This window comes from Pseudorca crassidens, chromosome 10 (assembly GCF_039906515.1).
Source record: "Pseudorca crassidens isolate mPseCra1 chromosome 10, mPseCra1.hap1, whole genome shotgun sequence".
Taxonomy (NCBI): domain Eukaryota; kingdom Metazoa; phylum Chordata; class Mammalia; order Artiodactyla; family Delphinidae; genus Pseudorca; species Pseudorca crassidens.
This window is the reverse complement of record NC_090305.1, coordinates 3308472-3326189: the sequence shown is the minus strand read 5'-3', so window position 1 is coordinate 3326189 and position 17718 is coordinate 3308472. Positions and strand designations below refer to the sequence as shown.

General features: G+C 46.6%; 1 protein-coding gene across 2 annotated transcripts in view; it reads left to right on the top strand.

Annotated features, from left to right (window-relative positions):
* The window catches only part of RPP40 (ribonuclease P/MRP subunit p40), a 49767-nt gene extending 34808 nt beyond the window's left edge, over positions 1-14959 (top strand). For both annotated transcript variants that reach the window (XM_067751897.1, XM_067751896.1), the window contains 10 exons: positions 444-645; positions 2976-3169; positions 3284-3579; positions 6113-6257; positions 7545-7613; positions 8933-9028; positions 10307-10432; positions 12499-12697; positions 12826-12960; positions 14140-14959. In XM_067751897.1, coding sequence (XP_067607998.1) covers positions 3397-3579; positions 6113-6257; positions 7545-7613; positions 8933-9028; positions 10307-10432; positions 12499-12697; positions 12826-12960; positions 14140-14338 — 1152 coding nt within the window. In that variant the 5' untranslated portion in view covers positions 444-645; positions 2976-3169; positions 3284-3396 and the 3' untranslated portion in view covers positions 14339-14959. The remainder of the gene's footprint in view (positions 1-443; positions 646-2975; positions 3170-3283; positions 3580-6112; positions 6258-7544; positions 7614-8932; positions 9029-10306; positions 10433-12498; positions 12698-12825; positions 12961-14139) is intronic.
* The last annotated feature ends 2759 nt before the right edge of the window (positions 14960-17718 follow it).

Sequence of the window (17718 nt, the reverse complement as noted above, 5' to 3'; positions counted from 1 at the left end):
TCCCAAAGGTGAGGAGTACTAGACACTGAAATCTCTGCACAGTCTGTTCCTACTGCAGAAGTGTCCACCTCCAGAACCTCGAATGACTAGGAAGGCTGCATCAGCAGTGGGTCCAGTGGCAGTGGGTGGGCTCTGAAGACAGGTGGACTTGATTCCCAGTCTCAGCCCAGCCACTCAGTAGCTGTGAGGCTTTGGACAAGTTGCTGGGCTTGGAACAGCTACAGAAACCTCGTTTTCGAGAAGAGGCTTCCTTACACCGAGTGCACAAACGGCAGCGACTCTTCATCCCTCCCTGTATCCAGGCCCTTTGAAATGTGCTTTTACAGCTGCTCCCACTGAGAGGTAGAATCTATTCCTCCAAACCTCGCATCAGGGCTGGCCAGTAGAGTGCAGCGGGCATGCCAGTGGGCCAGCTTGGGACCTCGGCCTAAAAGGTCTTTCAGAACCCTGCCGTCTCCACGACAACAAGCCCATGTTAGCCTGCTGGAGGGTGAGATACTTCAGGGAGGAGAACCAAGGTGCCCAGTCAACAGCCAGCTCCTCACCAGAAGCAGAGCCCCCAATCAACCTGCAGCTGACCACACGTGCATGAAGGAGCCCAGCTGAGACCAGAAGAATTGTCTCGCTGAGCCCAGCCTGAGCTAGGTGAGTACTGGGGTGGCTTGTTATGCAGCAGTAGCTAACTAAGACATAGGCCCACTGCAGACAGGATGCCAGGATTCAATGATATGTTCATCACAAGGGACTTGGCAAACAGTAGGCACCCAATAGGCGCTGGTTTCCCTTTCCCCTTGTTTAAAGTTGGATCTCTTGAGTTATACAGAAATTCTTGTCATCATGTATGCTTGTAATTGGTTCTTAAATGCACTCAGTGCCCCACCTGACAGGAGGAAAGAGGCAACCAGAGTCTGACCACTAGGGCCCAAGGCCAGATTGCAAAATAAGAAGTTTGTCTTTAATCTCTCCAAATCTAAACTCTGGAGGTCAAGGTTGTGGACAGATTTGAAGACATTGGGCTCCACCCTGTGGGGGCCCCATCTTCCTTCCTTTGCTGTCTGATCTCTGGAAAGGGGGAACGGGCCCACACCAAGAAGCAGCTGGGGCGCAGTGGTTGAGCTTCGGAAGCTTTCTGCTTGCACCCCTCTGCTCCCTCCCTGGACTTGACACCGTCTCTCCCCACCCTGGGTCTGAGGAGAGATGTTGGTAGTACTTTCAGCTCTAGAAACCAGAAAAGCTGACACAATGGTATGAACAAGCAAGGGCAGATGAGGCCGCAGAGGTTGGCAGGGGCCAGGTTAACTAAACTTTTATTCAACTGCAACGAGAAGCCAGTGATAGGGTTTAAGTGGGGGCGGGGTTTGCATATATCATGTTGTTGACATTTTCCAGAGATCAGTCTGGATGCTGAGTGGAGGATGGACTGTAGGAGGACGAGATGGCTGGGAGGCTGTGACTGGCAGTGGACCAGAAAGAGAGGAAGGTTACCGGCAGTGGTTGTAGGGTGGAGACAGTGGGGAGGGGCTGCAGAGCCATTTCAGTGAAGCATTGTGGAGAAAAGCTGGAATGAAACGGGTTCAGTAGAGAATGTGAGGAGAAGCAGCCCTAATGGAGCAGAGAAACAGCGGCAACGCAGAGCGACCTGTGGTCAAAGGAGGTCTGCTTGTTTAATGCACAACACGAAGGCATGTTTGTCCGCTGACACAAACCACCCAGTGGGGAGGGATGGGGGGAGGAATGTGATCGGCAAGGGACATTACACACGCAGAACTCTGGGGAGGGAGGCAGAAAGGACTCCTCAGCCCCAAACTGACTTGAAGTTGCAGCTTTCATCTTTGAAATAAATAGGATTTTGGCCTTCTATTTCATAACACAGGACACCCCGCAGATCATATCCTCGTCACGCTTCCCTGTAAGAACACCTCTGAGTTCTCAACACCCAAAATGCACAGCAGCTACTTATCTCGCCATACATTTTCCAGCTGAAGTTCATACGTATAGAATTTACACCAAGCCTTCAAAACTTAATACAATATTTTGGGCTTCCCTGGTGGCGCAGTGGTTGAGAGTCTGCCTGCTGATGCAGGGGACACGGGCTCGTGCCCCGGTCCGGGAAGATCCCACATGCCGCGGAGCGGCTGGGCCCGTGAGCCATGGCCGCTGAGCCTGCGCGTCTGGAGCCTGTGCGCCGCAAAGGGAGAGGCCACAAAACTTAATACAATATTTTAACCTAAACGGCATGCTAGAAAAGCTTCATGTTGCTTTCACACATAATTGATAGACGGTCAGAATCACGCTAGTCACTTTGCAAAGCTTTGGAATACCAACCAAGGAGATGTACATATTTGATGTTGCTGGTCTGAGAGGCCACTGCTGTTGAATTGTGTGGTGACCAAGAAGCAATGCTTTGGGCTTCCCTGGTGGCGCAGTGGTTGAGAGTCCGCCTGCCGATGCAGGAGACACGGGTTCGTGCCCCGGTCCAAGAAGATCCCACATGCCGCGGAGCGTCTGGGCCCGTGAGCCATGGCCGCTGAGCCTGCGCGTCCGGAGCCTGTGCTCCGCAACGAGAGAGGCCACAACAGTGAGAGGCCCGCGTACCGCAAAAAAAAAAACAAAACAAAAAAGAAGCAATGCTTTAAGCATTCTACATTCTAATACAATATTTATAAGGTATATCTAGGTGCTATACTGTGATTTAGGAAATCGGTAGTTTTTCGATTAACTTGCTAGGCCTTATCATTTTTCTTATTTAAAATAATGGAAACAGGTTTTCCTTCGAGTATTCACAGAGATAATATGACATCTAAGGCACAGGATACTGACATTAATGGCAGAGGACTTCCCAGTCTGTCTTAGTTTTAGATTTGTAAATACCTTCCAAATTACTTAAGTTCTATTCTTCCAAATCTTATAGTAAAACTGATGCTCCATCAGGTTGTACTACAAATATTCTGCTGTTTTGTGTCCTCTCTGCATAGAATTGGGGCTGTGCGTACTCCAGTTTGAGAAGCATGTAGTAGTACGGCACTTGGAGTTGATCAGAAAACTTAGATGGAAAAACGCATTATCACTATAACCTCCAATAGCAAGAAATTAAAATCGGTTCCAAAAGGATATTTTTAAAAGCATCTTGAAAGTGGTTCTGAAGGAGTCTTAAGGAGCCCTATTAAAGGTATTATGTATTAACTTTAGACACAAATTTCCTTAACAATTTGGGAAGGAGCAACCTGGGGCCTAGAGGAAGGATTCTGGCAAGAGAACTAATTTCAGGTAGGGTACCTTGCAGGTAACCATCAGCGAGCTTCTGCGTAGGCCCCCCAGAAGCCTAGGCCCGCTCCCAGCACTAGCCCCGCCCCTACCCGGGACCGCCTCAACACGTGCGGCGTGCCTGCACTGCGCATGCCCGCGGGGAAGGGGCGGGGCGAGCCGAACGTTGGCAGGACCTGCGTGGGGAAGACCATGGCCATGCTGTGTCGGCTGCGAGAGGTGCCCCGGCACTTGCTGGTCTGCGAAAAGTCCAACTTCGGCCACGAGAAGTCGCGCCACCGGCACCTCGTGGAGACGCACTATCACAACTACAGGGTGAGTCCACATCCCGGGCCCGCGGACCGCACACCATCCCGCCGGCGGTGGAGGCTTGGGGAAAGCCGCGCTCTGCTCCCCCGCCCTCGGCGCGCGGAGGGGGCGGGGCCCTCCCCAGGCATGCTGAGAACCGTACTCTCTAGCCGTTCCGGGCCTGTGGTTTGCTCCGCCTCAGGACTACAAGTCCCAAGATGCATCGGCGCGGGGCGGTGTTCCGCCTTAGGAGGGAGAAGCAGGTTGGCGTGCGCCTGACAGAGTTCGCCGCGCCTCTGGCCACTTACTCCTGCCCAGCCCCGCTGCGGGTGGGGTGCGTCCCGGAGAGGGGCGAGGCCGGGACCAGGCCCTGGCGGGTGTGCCCCGCAGCCCGGGACGGACCCGCCCCTTCCCCATCCCGGCTTCCTTCCCCCGCCGCGCGCCGGAGGGTCTTTGCAGAGCCTCGTGCGGAGTCCGGGAAGCTGCTTGCCCTTCTGAACCGCTTATGGGCGCTAGTTTGATACCTGAGAAATCTCCCCCTTTGCCTGCTGCCTTCTGCGTTGTCCAGCCAGAGTGCACCATTTCGGCAGCTTTTGCAGAAATTCGCCGAGGCTTCCCTGCTCGCATGCGCAACTTCAGAGCGATTTTCGCTGTTGCTCCGTGAAAATGTCACCCTCTCGGGCGCCTTTTTCGCGAATGTGGTGGTTGAAGCATCGGTGAGGTTAATTATCAGTTTATCCAGGATCTGCTGAGAGTAGAAGAAAACATTCCTAATTCCCAGGTAGTGTATGCTGGGCGGGCTTCACCAACCCATTTAAGTGAAGGGGCTTCAGAATAAACCTTACAATGAAAATGCTTTAAGCCTTTTCCACTTTAAATAGACCAGCCTAATCTCAACTCAGGCCTGACTGGCTAGTTTCTCAGACACAACTGGTGACCCTGGTCCTTCAGGGACAAACTGGTGTCCCAGCTTCGGGAGAGTGATTTTTCAAGGTGTGGAGCACCTGGGCGACGTTTGAAACCTGTCAGGTTGATTATCTCTGCTTTGGATGGAAAGCTCATCACAGACAGCAGTCGGGGATGTGTACCTTATCTCTCCCGTCCCATCTGTAGAATTTTTCTATCTGTAAAGTGTAAACATCCAGCAGACTTCTGCTTCCATGTAACCTCTTAATAATTGGTGTCCCTAAATTCCTTATGCCCTAAGGAACAGTTCCTTTGATTCCAGCCTGGTACTAGGATACACAGATCTAGGGATATTCAATTGTACTATATTTCCCTAAAAATTAATTAATGTAGTGATAGGAACGGGACATAAAATATATTGCTCATTTGTAAAAGATGAAACACAAGCAAGGGCTTCCCTGGTGGCACAGTGGTTAAGAATCCACCTGCCAGTGCAGGGGACACAGGTTCAAGCCCTGGTCCGGGAAGATCCCACGTGCTGCGGAGCAGCTAAGCCCGTGCGCCACAGCTACTGAGCCTGCGCTCTAGAGCCCGCGAGCCACAACTACTGAGCCCGTGTGCTACAACTACTGAAGCCTGCACGCCTAGAGCCCGTGCTCTGCAACAAGAGAAGTCACCGCATGAGAAGCCACACACGGCAACAAAGAGTAGCCCCCGCTCACCGCAACTAGAGAAAGCACGCGTGCAGCAAGGAAGACCCAACGCAGCCAAAAATAAATAAAATTAATTTTAAAAAATTATTTTAAAAAAACCCACAAGCAAGAGCTTCCCATTAAAATTGTTTTGCTCAGGCTTCCCTGGTGGCGCAGTGGTTGAGAGTCCTCCTGCTGATGCAGGGGACACGGGTTCGTGCCCCAGTCCGGGAGGATCCCACATGCCGCGGAGCGGCTGGGCCCGTGAGCCATGGCCGCTGAGCCTGCGCGTCTGGAGCCTGTGCTCCCGCAGCGGGAGAGGCCACAACAGTGAGAGGCCCGCGTACGGGGGGGGGGGGGGGGAATTGTTTTGCTCATTCACCTTTCCTGTACTGTAAGCTCGAATACAGAAATGGAAAACTTGAGTTGTCAAATTTCTCTTTTCCTGAGATTAGTAAGTTTTTTTGTTTTGTTATTTTTATTTTTAAAATTTTTATTGGAGCATAGTTGCTTTACAATATCGTGTTAATTTCTACTGTACAGCAAAGTGAGTCAGCTATACGTATACATATAGCCCCTCTTTTTGCATTTCCTTCCCATTTAGGTCACCACAGAGCAGAGCAGAGTTCCCTGTGCTATGCAGTAGGTTCTCATTAGTCATCTATTTTATACATAGTATCAATAGTGTATATATGTCGATCCCCATCTCCCACTCTGAGATTGATAAGTTAATTTCAGAGTTTTTTTGAAAGCTGTGGAGGAATGGTTAGCAGCCTTCATGATGTATCATCCCTAAAAACCTGGGTGTTGATCTACATGAAAATAAGACTTGTTTAAACTTATAATGGAGTATAATCTGCAAACATACTGAATCACTATGCTGTACACATGAAACTAATGTAATATTGTAAGTCAGCAATGCTTCAATGAATAAGACTTGTTTCTGTTGCACATTCCAATAGGTTTCCTTTCTGATTCCTGAATGTGGGATACTATCAAAAGAGCTGAAGGACCTGGTCATGGACTCTGGACCCTATTACTTTGTGAAGGATTTACCTCTTCATGAGTTAATCGCACACGAATTCATCAATACTTTCGTCAAGAAAGGTAAGGAAAGCCGTGTAGTGTCTATGAACGCGGTGAGGTGAGGAAGTCCAGGGAGATCGCATAGCAATACCAGGGTCCTTCTCTTGTTCTGAATAGGACTGCTGGAGATCGCCTGTGTGGTCAGGTGTGTGCATCCCTCCCTGCGTCCCGCAGTAGCTCAGCCGACTCTGTGTGCCCTCATTAGGTGCTGGTTTCTGATTGCGCTGGTCCACAGGTGTTGTGTGGGAGTGTGTCGTATGAGGGTTAATGGAAAGGAAAATCTTCGACCGCTGTGTTCAGATGCGCTGCCATTGGGTGTGTGGCTGCAGAGACAGACCGCTGTTCTCCCCGCAGCCCCCATGACAGCTGTCTGGAGAGGGTGGTCTCCTGATGCAGCCACAGCTGCTGGCCCCGGAGTCAGGTGCTGATTGGGGTTCAGCATCTTCCGCTTAGACGTTGTGGCTCTCAGCCTCGCCTGCGCACCTCATTCCCATCCGTGTCAGCTGGCTGGATTGGCTTGTTCCAGTTATATCCTAGGAGCCACTTGTTTGAAACTATTTCAGCGTGTCTTTAGGGATCCACCCTCACTATATACATCACTGCACAAGGGCCACTGACATCTTGTCTTTGGTCACACGGACATGATTCCTTTCTTCGGTTCTGAAGCTTGATGCTGGGGGATTCCCTGGCGGTCCAGTGGTTAGGATTCCTCGCTTTCACTGCTGAGGACCCGGGTTCGATCCCTGCTCGGGCAGCTAGCATCCCACAAGCTGTGTGGTGTGGTCAAAAAAAAAAAAAAGAAGTCTGAGCTATTTTGATAACAGTGTATTTTGGACACTGGCCACGGCAGGGACTTTTACATAGCTGAGCCGACTTAACCCTGGCAACAACACTATGAAATAGGCCTGCAACGCCCATTTTACAGGTGAGAAAATGAGACTCAGAGAGATTGAGTCGCTTTCTTGACTTCACACAAGTTTGTGGCACATGTTGAGTCTTCATCTGGAGCTCTGCCTTTCAGGTGTGTACGCTCACCCGCTTTTCCACTTTGTGCCCCTCTGCCAGCATCCCCGGAGGTGTGTGCTCCATCCTGAGTCCACTTTCTGCTCGTTGGTAGCCAGCTTGCACAGCTGGGCCCGAGGCAGGGGCGTCAGCTAGCTGTGCTCGGCCTTGCGTGTCCTCCAGCTTGGCTGAGTGAGCTGGAGCAGTGACCGGGAAGGTCTGTTATCCTGTGAAAATAATCCACTAACTTCTTGCAGGTGTGATTTTTTTCTTGTCTTAATTTCTCCTCTGGGTTTTCTCTTACAGGTGCGTGCTATGCACTAACGTACAACACAAATATTGACGAGGATAATACTGTGGCCCTGCTACCAAACGGTAACCACACTCATTTTTTCTTCTTTCTTAATTATGGAGGAAACACAAACGGTAAAAAAGAAAGAGTCAAGTCATTCGGATGTGTGTAAAGTGAAAGTCCCCCCTTTCATCCCCGTCCCTCCAAACTCACTGCCATTCTCAGCAGGCATTCTTTTTTTTTCAAAGAATCAATTTTATTTATTTATTTATTTTTGGCTGCATTGGGTCTTCGTTGCTGCGCGCCGGTTTTCTCTAGTTGCGGCGAGCGGGGGCTACTCTTCATTGCGATGCGCGGGCTTCTCATTGCTGTGGCTTCTCTTGTTGTGGAGCACAGGCTCTAGGCATGCGGGCTTCAGTAGTTGTGGCTTGCGGGCTCAGTAGTTGTGGTGAACGGGCTGTAGAGCGCAGGCTCAGTAGGTGTGGCGCATGGGCTTTGTTGCTCTGCAGCACATGGGGTCTTCCTGGACCAGGGCTCGAACCCGTGTCCCCTGCATTGGCAGGCGGATTCTTAACCCCTGCGCCACCGGGGAAGCCCCTCAGCAGGCACTCTTGTTAGCAGGTAGGTGTTCATTCTTCTAGACATTTTCTATGAGTTTATAAACACAGGTTCTTTTTTAAAAATATATATGTATTATGTCATAGTCCATTGTTTCTCAGTTTGCTTTTTTCCCAGGCTGTATATCCTAGACATCTTTCCCTATTAGTACATACAGTCTTTTGGGGGTTTGTGTTGTTTTTTTATTTTATTTATTTTTGGCTGTGTTGGGTCCTGGTTGCTGCGCACAGGCTTTCTCTAGTTGCGGCGAGCCGGGGGCTACTCTTTGTTGCGGTGTGCGGGCTTATTGCAGTGGCTTCTCTTGTTGCGGAGCATGGACTCTAGGCGCGCGGGCTTCAGTAGTTGTGGCTTGCGGGCTCTAGAGCGCAGGCTCAGTAGTTGTGGTGCACGCAGGCCCAGTTGCTCCGCAGCATGTGGGATCTTCTTGAACCAGGGCTCAAGCTGTGTCCCCTGCTTTGGCAAGCGGATTCTTAACCACTGCACCACCAGGGAAGCCTAGTACATACAGTTTTAATTTATTCTTTTTAATGTCTTGAAAATATTCCAAAGAAGAAGTATACCATAATTTGTTTACTCTTTCTTTAATAAAAACTTCGATAGTTTCTAGTTTCACTCTAATAAATGATGTCTTTGTACATATAATGTATTATAAATAAGATACATGTATGAATAAATAAGACCCTTGTGTGCACTGGTATTTAACTGCCCAATTTGTCTTGCTTTCTCTTAGTCAGAGAACACATGATATTTTTAACATCTCTTATGGGAATTATTTGATTTATAGGGAAATTAATTTTATCACTGGATAAAGACACTTACGAAGAAACTGGACTTCAAGGTCGTCCGTCTCAGTATTCTGGCAGGAAGACCATGAAGTTTAGTAAGTATTACGCTCACTCCGTCAGTTTCTAACAAGGTAGTAGTCTTCCTGTAACAATTTGAATTTAAATGTTTGAATTGCCTCTGTTCTCTTTGTTCAGAAGAAGTGTGGCTTTTTCTTGTCTTTAAAACTCCTTACTCCGGGGACTCTCGGGTGGGCATCAGATAGGATGAGATAGATACTGCTGTGCATCTGTTTGTCTTCAGCTGTCGGCTGCATCTTGAAAAGATCACAGACTTGGACATGTTCCATTAGATACATATGTTTTGGGTCACAAATTAAAAGTGATGAACCCACTTGTTCTTTTTTTTTTTAAATTGAAGTATAGTTGATTTACAGTGTGTTAATTACTGCTGTACAGCAAAATGATTCAGTTATACATATATGTACATTCTTTTCCATATTCTTTTCCATTATGGTTTATCACAGGGTATTGAATATAGTTCTTTCTGCTATACAATAGAACCTTGTTGTTTAACCAGCCTATATATACCAGTTTGCATCTGTTCCAACTTGCTCTTAGTAAAGAATTTCCTTTAATTTTCCCAAGTTTTATGATGACTAGTAGAAATTCACCCATGAGTGAAGAGATGTAGTTCTGTTGATGGTCTGGCTTGAACATCAGTAGTTACGGCTGCCACCTCCACAGCTAGGTTAGAGTTGATCTCTGCCCTTGGTCTTTGACTACGAAAAATGTGAATTTAAAACACCTGTTGTGGGACTTCCCTGGTGGCCCAGTGGTTAAGAATCTGCCTGCCAGTGCAGGGGACACAGGCTTGAGCCCTGGTCCGGGAAGATCCCACATGCCGCAGAGCAACTAAGCCCGTGCGCCACAACTACTGAGCCTGCACTCTGGAGCCCGTGAGCCACAACTACTGAGCCCACATGCCTAGAGCCCATGCTCTGCAACAAGAGAAGCCACCGCAGTGAGAAGCCCGTGCACCACAACGAAGAGTAGCCCCCGCTCACTGCAACTAGAGAAAGCCCACGTGCAGCAACAAAGACCCAACGCAGCCAAAAATAAATAAAAATAAAAATAAATAAATTTTAAAAATAAATAAAAAATAAAACACCTGTTGTAATTATCTGTCAATGCCAGAAATGTCCATCAGAGGCAGAGTTTTGGTTTGGGAACCCAAAGGGAGGGCAAGAAATACAAAATAACTTTTTTTATCCATAAAACTTCTAAAACTCCTGATGTTTTTAATCTAGCATGTTTTGCACAGTGCAAGCTGTGTGTATATGAATGAACTGTTTATTCCTCTCCATTTTTTTAAGTTGTTTCCATTGATTTGATGGATTTATCCTCTAAACTGGACTCTAAGAAGTATAAAAGAATATCTTGGGCTTTCAAAGAAAAGAAACCATTGAAATTTGATTTTCTTTTGGCGTGGCATCAAACAGGTATGAAAAATAAAATGTGTAACGATGGAGTGGTTTTGAAATCTAATGGTTAATTAAAGGGGAGTAGTGAGGAGAGAATGGTGATTCACCCCAGTGGTCAGGGATGTTGTGCACGTAGATGGATACAGGTGTCCCCCGCTTTTTGAAAGTTCACTTTATGCTCCTTTACTTTTTACAAAAGCAAAAAGTGAAAATGATGTTCAGCGTGTGTTTTGCAGTGAGCTGCTATAGAGGCAGTGTGCACCCCAGCAGCGAGAGTGGCACCCCCAGCTCCCTCCCCCAGAACTGCACTCAGCATCTTAGCCTCTAGCCGGCAGAGCTTTGAACTGTGTCTTTGAGCGTTTATTTCATGCATCTGTTAGCAAGATGTGTCTAAGGTAATTGCTTCTTCGCTTTATGCCATTTCGACTTAATGAAAGGTTTTGTAGGAACACTACTTTGGGATGGGGGGAAACCTGTAAACGTTGTTAAGGAAACTGCTTTGACCCCTCTGGCATCCCTGAGAGCCGTAGTCCGGGATCATCTCGGCATGCAGCTGTCTGTCTCCACCTCCTTGGGTTGTGTGTCGATCAGCAGCTCCTGAGGGTGGGGTCTCGGGCAACTAACCTTTGTCCATTTCTCCCTTTCCCTCCTCCAGCTTCCCTCCAACAGCCTTGGCTGGAGTGTTTTAAAATAACACCAGTTGTACTGCTAGACACAAACTGTTTATTCGTTATTGCAGGGTAGTAATCATGCATATCATTAAATGTCAGATTAAATTTGTTGTACCTTTTAATTGATTAGAATAATACATTTAGTTCAGAGTTTCATGTTCACCAAACATTTTAATCGGCTCACAACTACCATGTACCTCGCTCCTTTTAGAAGTGTATGTATCTTTGGCCCAAAACAAGATTAAATGAATCAAATCATCACAATTACAATGGTGTAGTTCTCTCTTGGAGAAGAGGGAAGCCCCTAGGTCCATTTTGGAAATAGGTCCATCCGCTCCTCCTGGAAAGTTCGTGGTCACTGGGTGCTACAGGGTTGCCTGGGTGAGGCCTCGGTCTGTAACACTTGGGTGCTTCTTCTGTGTGTGGTGCAGACACAGAGGGCAGAGGGGCTGACATCTCAGTTGTAGGAAGTCTTTACTGAGGGCCTCCTATGCAGTGGGTTCTGGAGACCACTGTGTTCCTAAGACTCCGAAGTATTTTAAGGGCTTGTCAAGACCTGTGAAGCACCTGAGATTTTACCCACTTAGCAAGCTAAGAAGTTAGCCAGCACGTTCTCGTGCGCTCTGGCCGGAGACACGAGGCCCCTGGGTCAGAGACAGAAAACCTCATGATTCCCAGCAGTAGCAGTGGGCAGAGCGCAGCGTTTGCTCCAGTTCACCAAGTCCTGGTTCCTGCAGGGTGATGCATGGTGGGCCGGTGATGCTGGTGCAAGCAGGGGGTTGCATTACAGGAGCGGAGCCTGGAGCCTGAGGAATTCAGATCTTTTATATTGGGCGGGGTGAGCCTGCTGACCTTTGCCCTGGAGGGAGGGAGGAGGTGGAGGGAGACATTATTTCTAATACACTGGGCAGTAAGCAGGCCTGCCCTCTGCTCCAAGAGGGCCACTATTTCCGTCTTCAAGGGAAAATCCTTCAGGATACACTGGATCTTACTGGGGTTTAAAGACAAGCTGGACTGAGATTCTGTCTTCAGCTCCTCTTCTGTTTCCTTCTTCGAGAGTGTGCAAATACGCTTTCTCTGTAGAGTTCACTAATTTTATCTAAACATAAGTAATGCTTTGATTAAGTCAGAAGTTTCTTAGTAGAGCAGATGTGGAGACTAGTATGGCTTGAATCTGAAAGCCTTATGACTTTCCAGGAAAAGTGTGACGGAAGATGAACGTTGACAGAACTTTGGCACAAGGAGGCGAAGGCAACTTAAATGATTTTAATTTGAGTAAAGCTTTGTACAACCTCCTCTGGCCTTACTTCATCCTGCTTGCTTCCTGAAACCCTCCAGTGGGAATGGGGCGGACTCAGGGATTCACTGAACTTGTTTACACTATTCACGTGGCCTTATTTGGTGTGTTTGAAGGTGCGGAAGGATCAACGATGATGTCATACTTTTCCAATTACCGGATTCAGGAGCGTCAGCCAAAAATAGCGCTGAGCACGGTGACAGATCTGCCGTGCCCCGTGCTGCGGAGCGGCGAGCTCAGGGGCGAGCCGGAGGCGGCCTGCAGCGCCCAGGAGCTCTTCGAGTGGCTGGGCGCCGTCTTCAGTGATGCCGAGCTGTGCGTATGAGGGTTCCCGGGTCCTGGAGGGCTTGGGCTGGCTTCTCGTTTTCAGCAGGGGTTTAGTACTTTGAAAGTTGATCGTGTAGTGGATATAGATGCGTTTTCTTTCCCTTTTTTGGTTACAGAAATAATGAGCCTGATAATTTCATATCAACCTACTGCTGTCCCCAGCCAAGCACAGTGGTGGCGAGAGCTTACCTGTGTACAATCACTGGTTTCATCCTTCCAGAGAAGATACGTCTTCTGTTGGAACAGCTGTGGTGAGAAAAAAGAACAGCCTTTTTTGCCATTTGTGCCTTGCTTGTCTCCGCTAATGATTCAGGTTCCAGGGTCCTCTCACAACGTGTCCCCCTTTTCCCTTGCTTGGGCTCACGTGCAGTAACGTTATCATCTCACATGATGTAATTATCCCTGGTGATATTTCCAGGGTCCTCCCACAGCGTGTCCCCCTTTTCCCTTGCTTGGGCTCACGTGCAGTAACGTTATCATCTCACATGATGTAATCATCCCTGGTGATATTGCCAGGTCCTTGTCCTTTGAAAAGAGCGGAGCTTTACTGCGCTTCTTGGGAACAAACTGCTCATTGTTCTTGTTCTGCTCCCCCAGACCATTTCGGTGCAGTTGAAGTTACAGTATCACTTAAGAAAACGGCAGTGCTCTATGGAACACATTATGATCTGTCTTAAATGCTGGATTTCTGCAAAATGCTTCACTTTGAAATGGGTGGGAAAAGGAGCTGGCCACCTCTGAATCCAAATCATATCCAAAATCTGCCCTGGCTCTAACATCCGTGAATCGCTGGGCACCGGTAACATGCCACGGGCTGTATAGAGTAGTACTGGATTTTCACTGTGGGAGGTGTTCTGTAAATAAAATGTTAGGAAGCTCAAATCCCGTATTGAAAATGAGCACCACGCCTTCTGAGTCTTCGCTTGAAAAATGTCTAAGATGTAAGTGTTGAGGGTTTTCCTTTTTATATCCAACATCCTCTTTCACATTTATTAGCTTTGTACTTTTATTTTCCTCAGTAAGAAGGTCGAAGTTTTAAAAATTGGATGGATTTTAAAAAAGAAATTCGATAAATTATTCTGCAGTGTTTCAGTTTACAGAGCCTCCGTAAGCAGCACTGTTCAGGGGAGGGAAACGATTCTTACACACTTGGTGGGGAATTTTTTGTTCTTTAAATCTTATATGCTCTTCCACGATAAGGGTAGGAACCGCTGAAGTTTGTTGTGTGCGCTGCATGTTGGTGAGCCTTTACTGAATTCACACTATAGCACCAGGAATTTAATTTCTGTCTCCTAATTTTTATAAATGAAAGCTAAGGTCAAAGCTTCATGGGAGCATCAGAAATACCGCTTATCCTGAATAAGTAAAAAAAAATATATGGGACCGTTCCTAACTCTTCCTGTTTGTTAAGAAGTGTCTGTCTTTTTCAGTCGCTACTTTGATGAACCAAAGTTGGCCCCGTGGGTGACGTTGTCGGTTCAAGGTTTTGCAGACAGCCCTGTTTCCTGGAGAGAAAACGAACACGGTTTTCGAAAAGGAGGAGAACATTTATACAACTTTGTGGTTTTTAGTAATCGGGACTACTGGCTTCAGTTGGCTGTTGGGGCAAATGATGACTGTCCACCATGACAAGCACAGAGTTTAAAGTCATGTTTGTTTACGTTTATGCTCGTTTTCCGTATTTCTCGGCAGTATAAGGACTGTGTTCACTCAGACTTGGGTGATGAGGACATTTCTCAGATCAGCATCTGTTAGCATCTGCCCTGGACTCGGGCCCATCCTGTGACAGGCTTGCCGTCAGGTGGAAGCTCATAGTTGATTTCTCCCTGTCACTATGAGCCCAGGGCGTGGGCTACTGCGTCGTAACTTGGGCCACGATGGCCAGGGACTGGGGGTTATGGGACCACTGGGTAAGATGTGTGCTGTGATTGTGAGTTTCTCACATCATAATAACAAGAAATCCTTAACATCGTACTTACCAGAGCCAGTTCCTGCATTAGTGCTGTTCATCTATTGCCTCATTTAATTCTCACATCAGTCCTGGGAGGGAACAGAGTGTACATAAGCTACTGAAGTCACCTGCTTGTGGATTCAAGACTTGATCTCAGATCAGCTGGTTCCTGAGTGTGTGCTGAGTGTGTGCTCACTCTCCTGCTTCTGGGTCAGGAGGGATGTTTGGATACTGTATATTCATAAAGAACAAGTTGAATTTTGCAGTAACCTATAAGGGAAAAGAATCTGAAAAACATATATATATGTGTGTGTGTGTATATGTAAAACCGAATCACTGGGGCTTCCCCGGTGGCACAAGTGGTTGAGAATCCGCCTGCCAATGCAGAGGACACGGGTTCGATCCCTGGTCTGGGAAGATCCCACATGCCACGGAGCAACTAAGCCCGTGTGCCACAACTACTGAGCCTGTGCTCTAGAGCCCGTGAGCCACAACTACTGAGCTCGTGTGCCGCAACTACTGAAGCCCACGCGCCTAGAGCCCGTGCTCCACAATGAGAGAAGCCACTGCGATGAGAGGCCCGCGCACTGCAACAAAGAGTAGCCCCCGCTCACCGCAACTAGAGAAAGCCTGCGCACAGCAACAAAGACCCAACACAGCCAAAAATAAATAAATAAATTAAATAAATTTAAAAAAAAAACCGAATCACTGTGCTGTACACCTGAAACTGACATGACATCATAAATCAACTATACTTAAAAAAAAAGTGACTTACCTGGCGGTATAGTGGTTAGAACTCGTGCTTCCACCGCAGGGGGACGTGGGTTCGATCCCTGGTTGGGGAACTAAGATCCCACATGCCACACAGCGTGGCCAAAAAATAAAAGTAAAAAACAAAGTTGAAAGAATTTTTTTTCTCCCAGCAATATGGCTGATAAGGACCAACTGAAAACTACTTAAATTTTTGGAATACCTATCAAGAACCATTTTTTAAAAATGTTTCAATGAGCTGCAGAATAAGAATTCTCAAAAGCTAAATAATTTATTTGGTCACATGGAATTAAATTAGAAATCAGTAACAGAAAGATCCTTGAAAATCCCAAGTATTTGGAAACAAAATAACTCACAAGTCAAAGAACAAATCTAAAGAGAAATTAGAAAGTAATTTGAAATGACTTTAAAAAAAAACTAGAATTTGTGGGTTCTTGCTAAAGCAGTACTTAGAGGGAAACTTGCAGCATTAAATGCTGCAAGGAAAGGAAGAAAGGAAAACAGATCTCAAATCAGTGACCTCAGTTTCCACTTTAAGAAACAGTAAAAGAAGAGCAAATTAAATCCAAAGTCAGCAGAAGAAAAGGAATAATAAAGATCAAAGTGGTAACCAATGAAATAAAATAGAGAAAAATTAATCCAAAAGCTTGTTCTTTGGGAGAATCAATAAAATTGTTAAATCTCCAGCCAGATTGGTGAGGGGAAAAAAAAGAGACCAATTACCAATATAAGGAATGGGAGAGGTAATGTGAGTGAAGATCCCACAGATGTTAAAATAATAGGAACACCTTTATACCAATAAATTCAAGAATGTAGGTGAAATTGACAAATTCCTTGAAAGACACAAATTACCAGAGCTCACTCAAGAAGAAACAGGTAAAACCTTCCTATAACCCCAATGGGATGGCTTCAGTCATGAGTTTTACCGAACATTTGAAGAAATAATACCAATTCTACACAAATACTGCCACTCATTCTATGGGGTCAGCATTACCCTGGTAGCAAAATTACCGAGGCATCCTGGCTGGGCAAACACATTGCAAGGAAAGAAAACACTACAAAACAAACATTCCTCATGAACATAGGTGCAAAAACTAGCAAAAGTTTTAGTAAATTGAAACCTACGATATGGTAAAAAGGTAATATGGCCATGGGATTTATCCTGGGATTGCAGGATTGATTTAACATTCACATAATCATTTCAATCAATACTAGAAACGTATTTAACACAATCCACCATCTAGTCCTGTTAAAAACTCTGGCAAACTGGGAATAAAGGGGACTTCCCCAATCTGATTAAAAGACATCTGCAAAAGCCCTACAGCTAACATCAGACTTAATTGTGAAGGGCTGAATACTTTTCTCCTAACATCAGGAAGAAATCAGGGATATCTCTGTTCATCGTTGTACTGGAGATTCTAGACTGCAGTCAGGCAAGAAACAGAACATCCAGATAGGAAAGAAAAAAATAAGATTGTCCTTTTTTCACAGATGACATGATCATCTATGTAGAAAATTCAGCGGAATCTATAAACAAGATATTAGAACTAATAAGTGAGTTTATCAAGGTTGCAGGATACAAAGCAGTGTACAAAAATCAATTATATTTCTATATGAACAATTAGAAAGTGAAATTAAAAATCATTTACAATAGCATAAAAATACTAGGTAGTTAGGAATAAATGACAAAAAATGTGAAAGACATACACTGAAAACTGTTAAATATTGCTATGATCAATTAAAGAAGACCTAAATAACTTGGGGTATATACTTTGTTCATGGGTCAGAAGACTCAGTATTGTTAAGATGTCATTTCAGGACTTCCCTGGTGGTGCAGGGGTTAAGAATCTGCCTGCCAATGCAGGGGACACGGGTTCGAGCCCTGGTCCAGGAAGATCCCACATGCCGCAGAGCAACTAAGCCCATGCACCACAACTACTGAGCCTGCACTCTAGAGCCTGTGTGCCGCAACTACTGAGCCTGTGCCCTAGAACCCGCGAGCCACAACTGCTGAGCCTGTGCTCTAGAGCTCACGAGCCACAACTAATGAGCCCGTGTGCCACAACTACTGAAGCCCACGCACCTAGAGCCCATGCTCTGCAACAAGAGAAGCCATCGCGATGAGAAGCCCGCACACCACAAAGAAGAGTAGCCCTCGCTCGCCACAACTAGAGAAAGCCTGCGCGCAGCAACAAAGACCCAACACAGCCAAAAATAAAAGTAAAATAAAATAAATACATTCATAAAAAAAGAAAAAAAGATGTCATTCCAAAATCCAGATTCAATA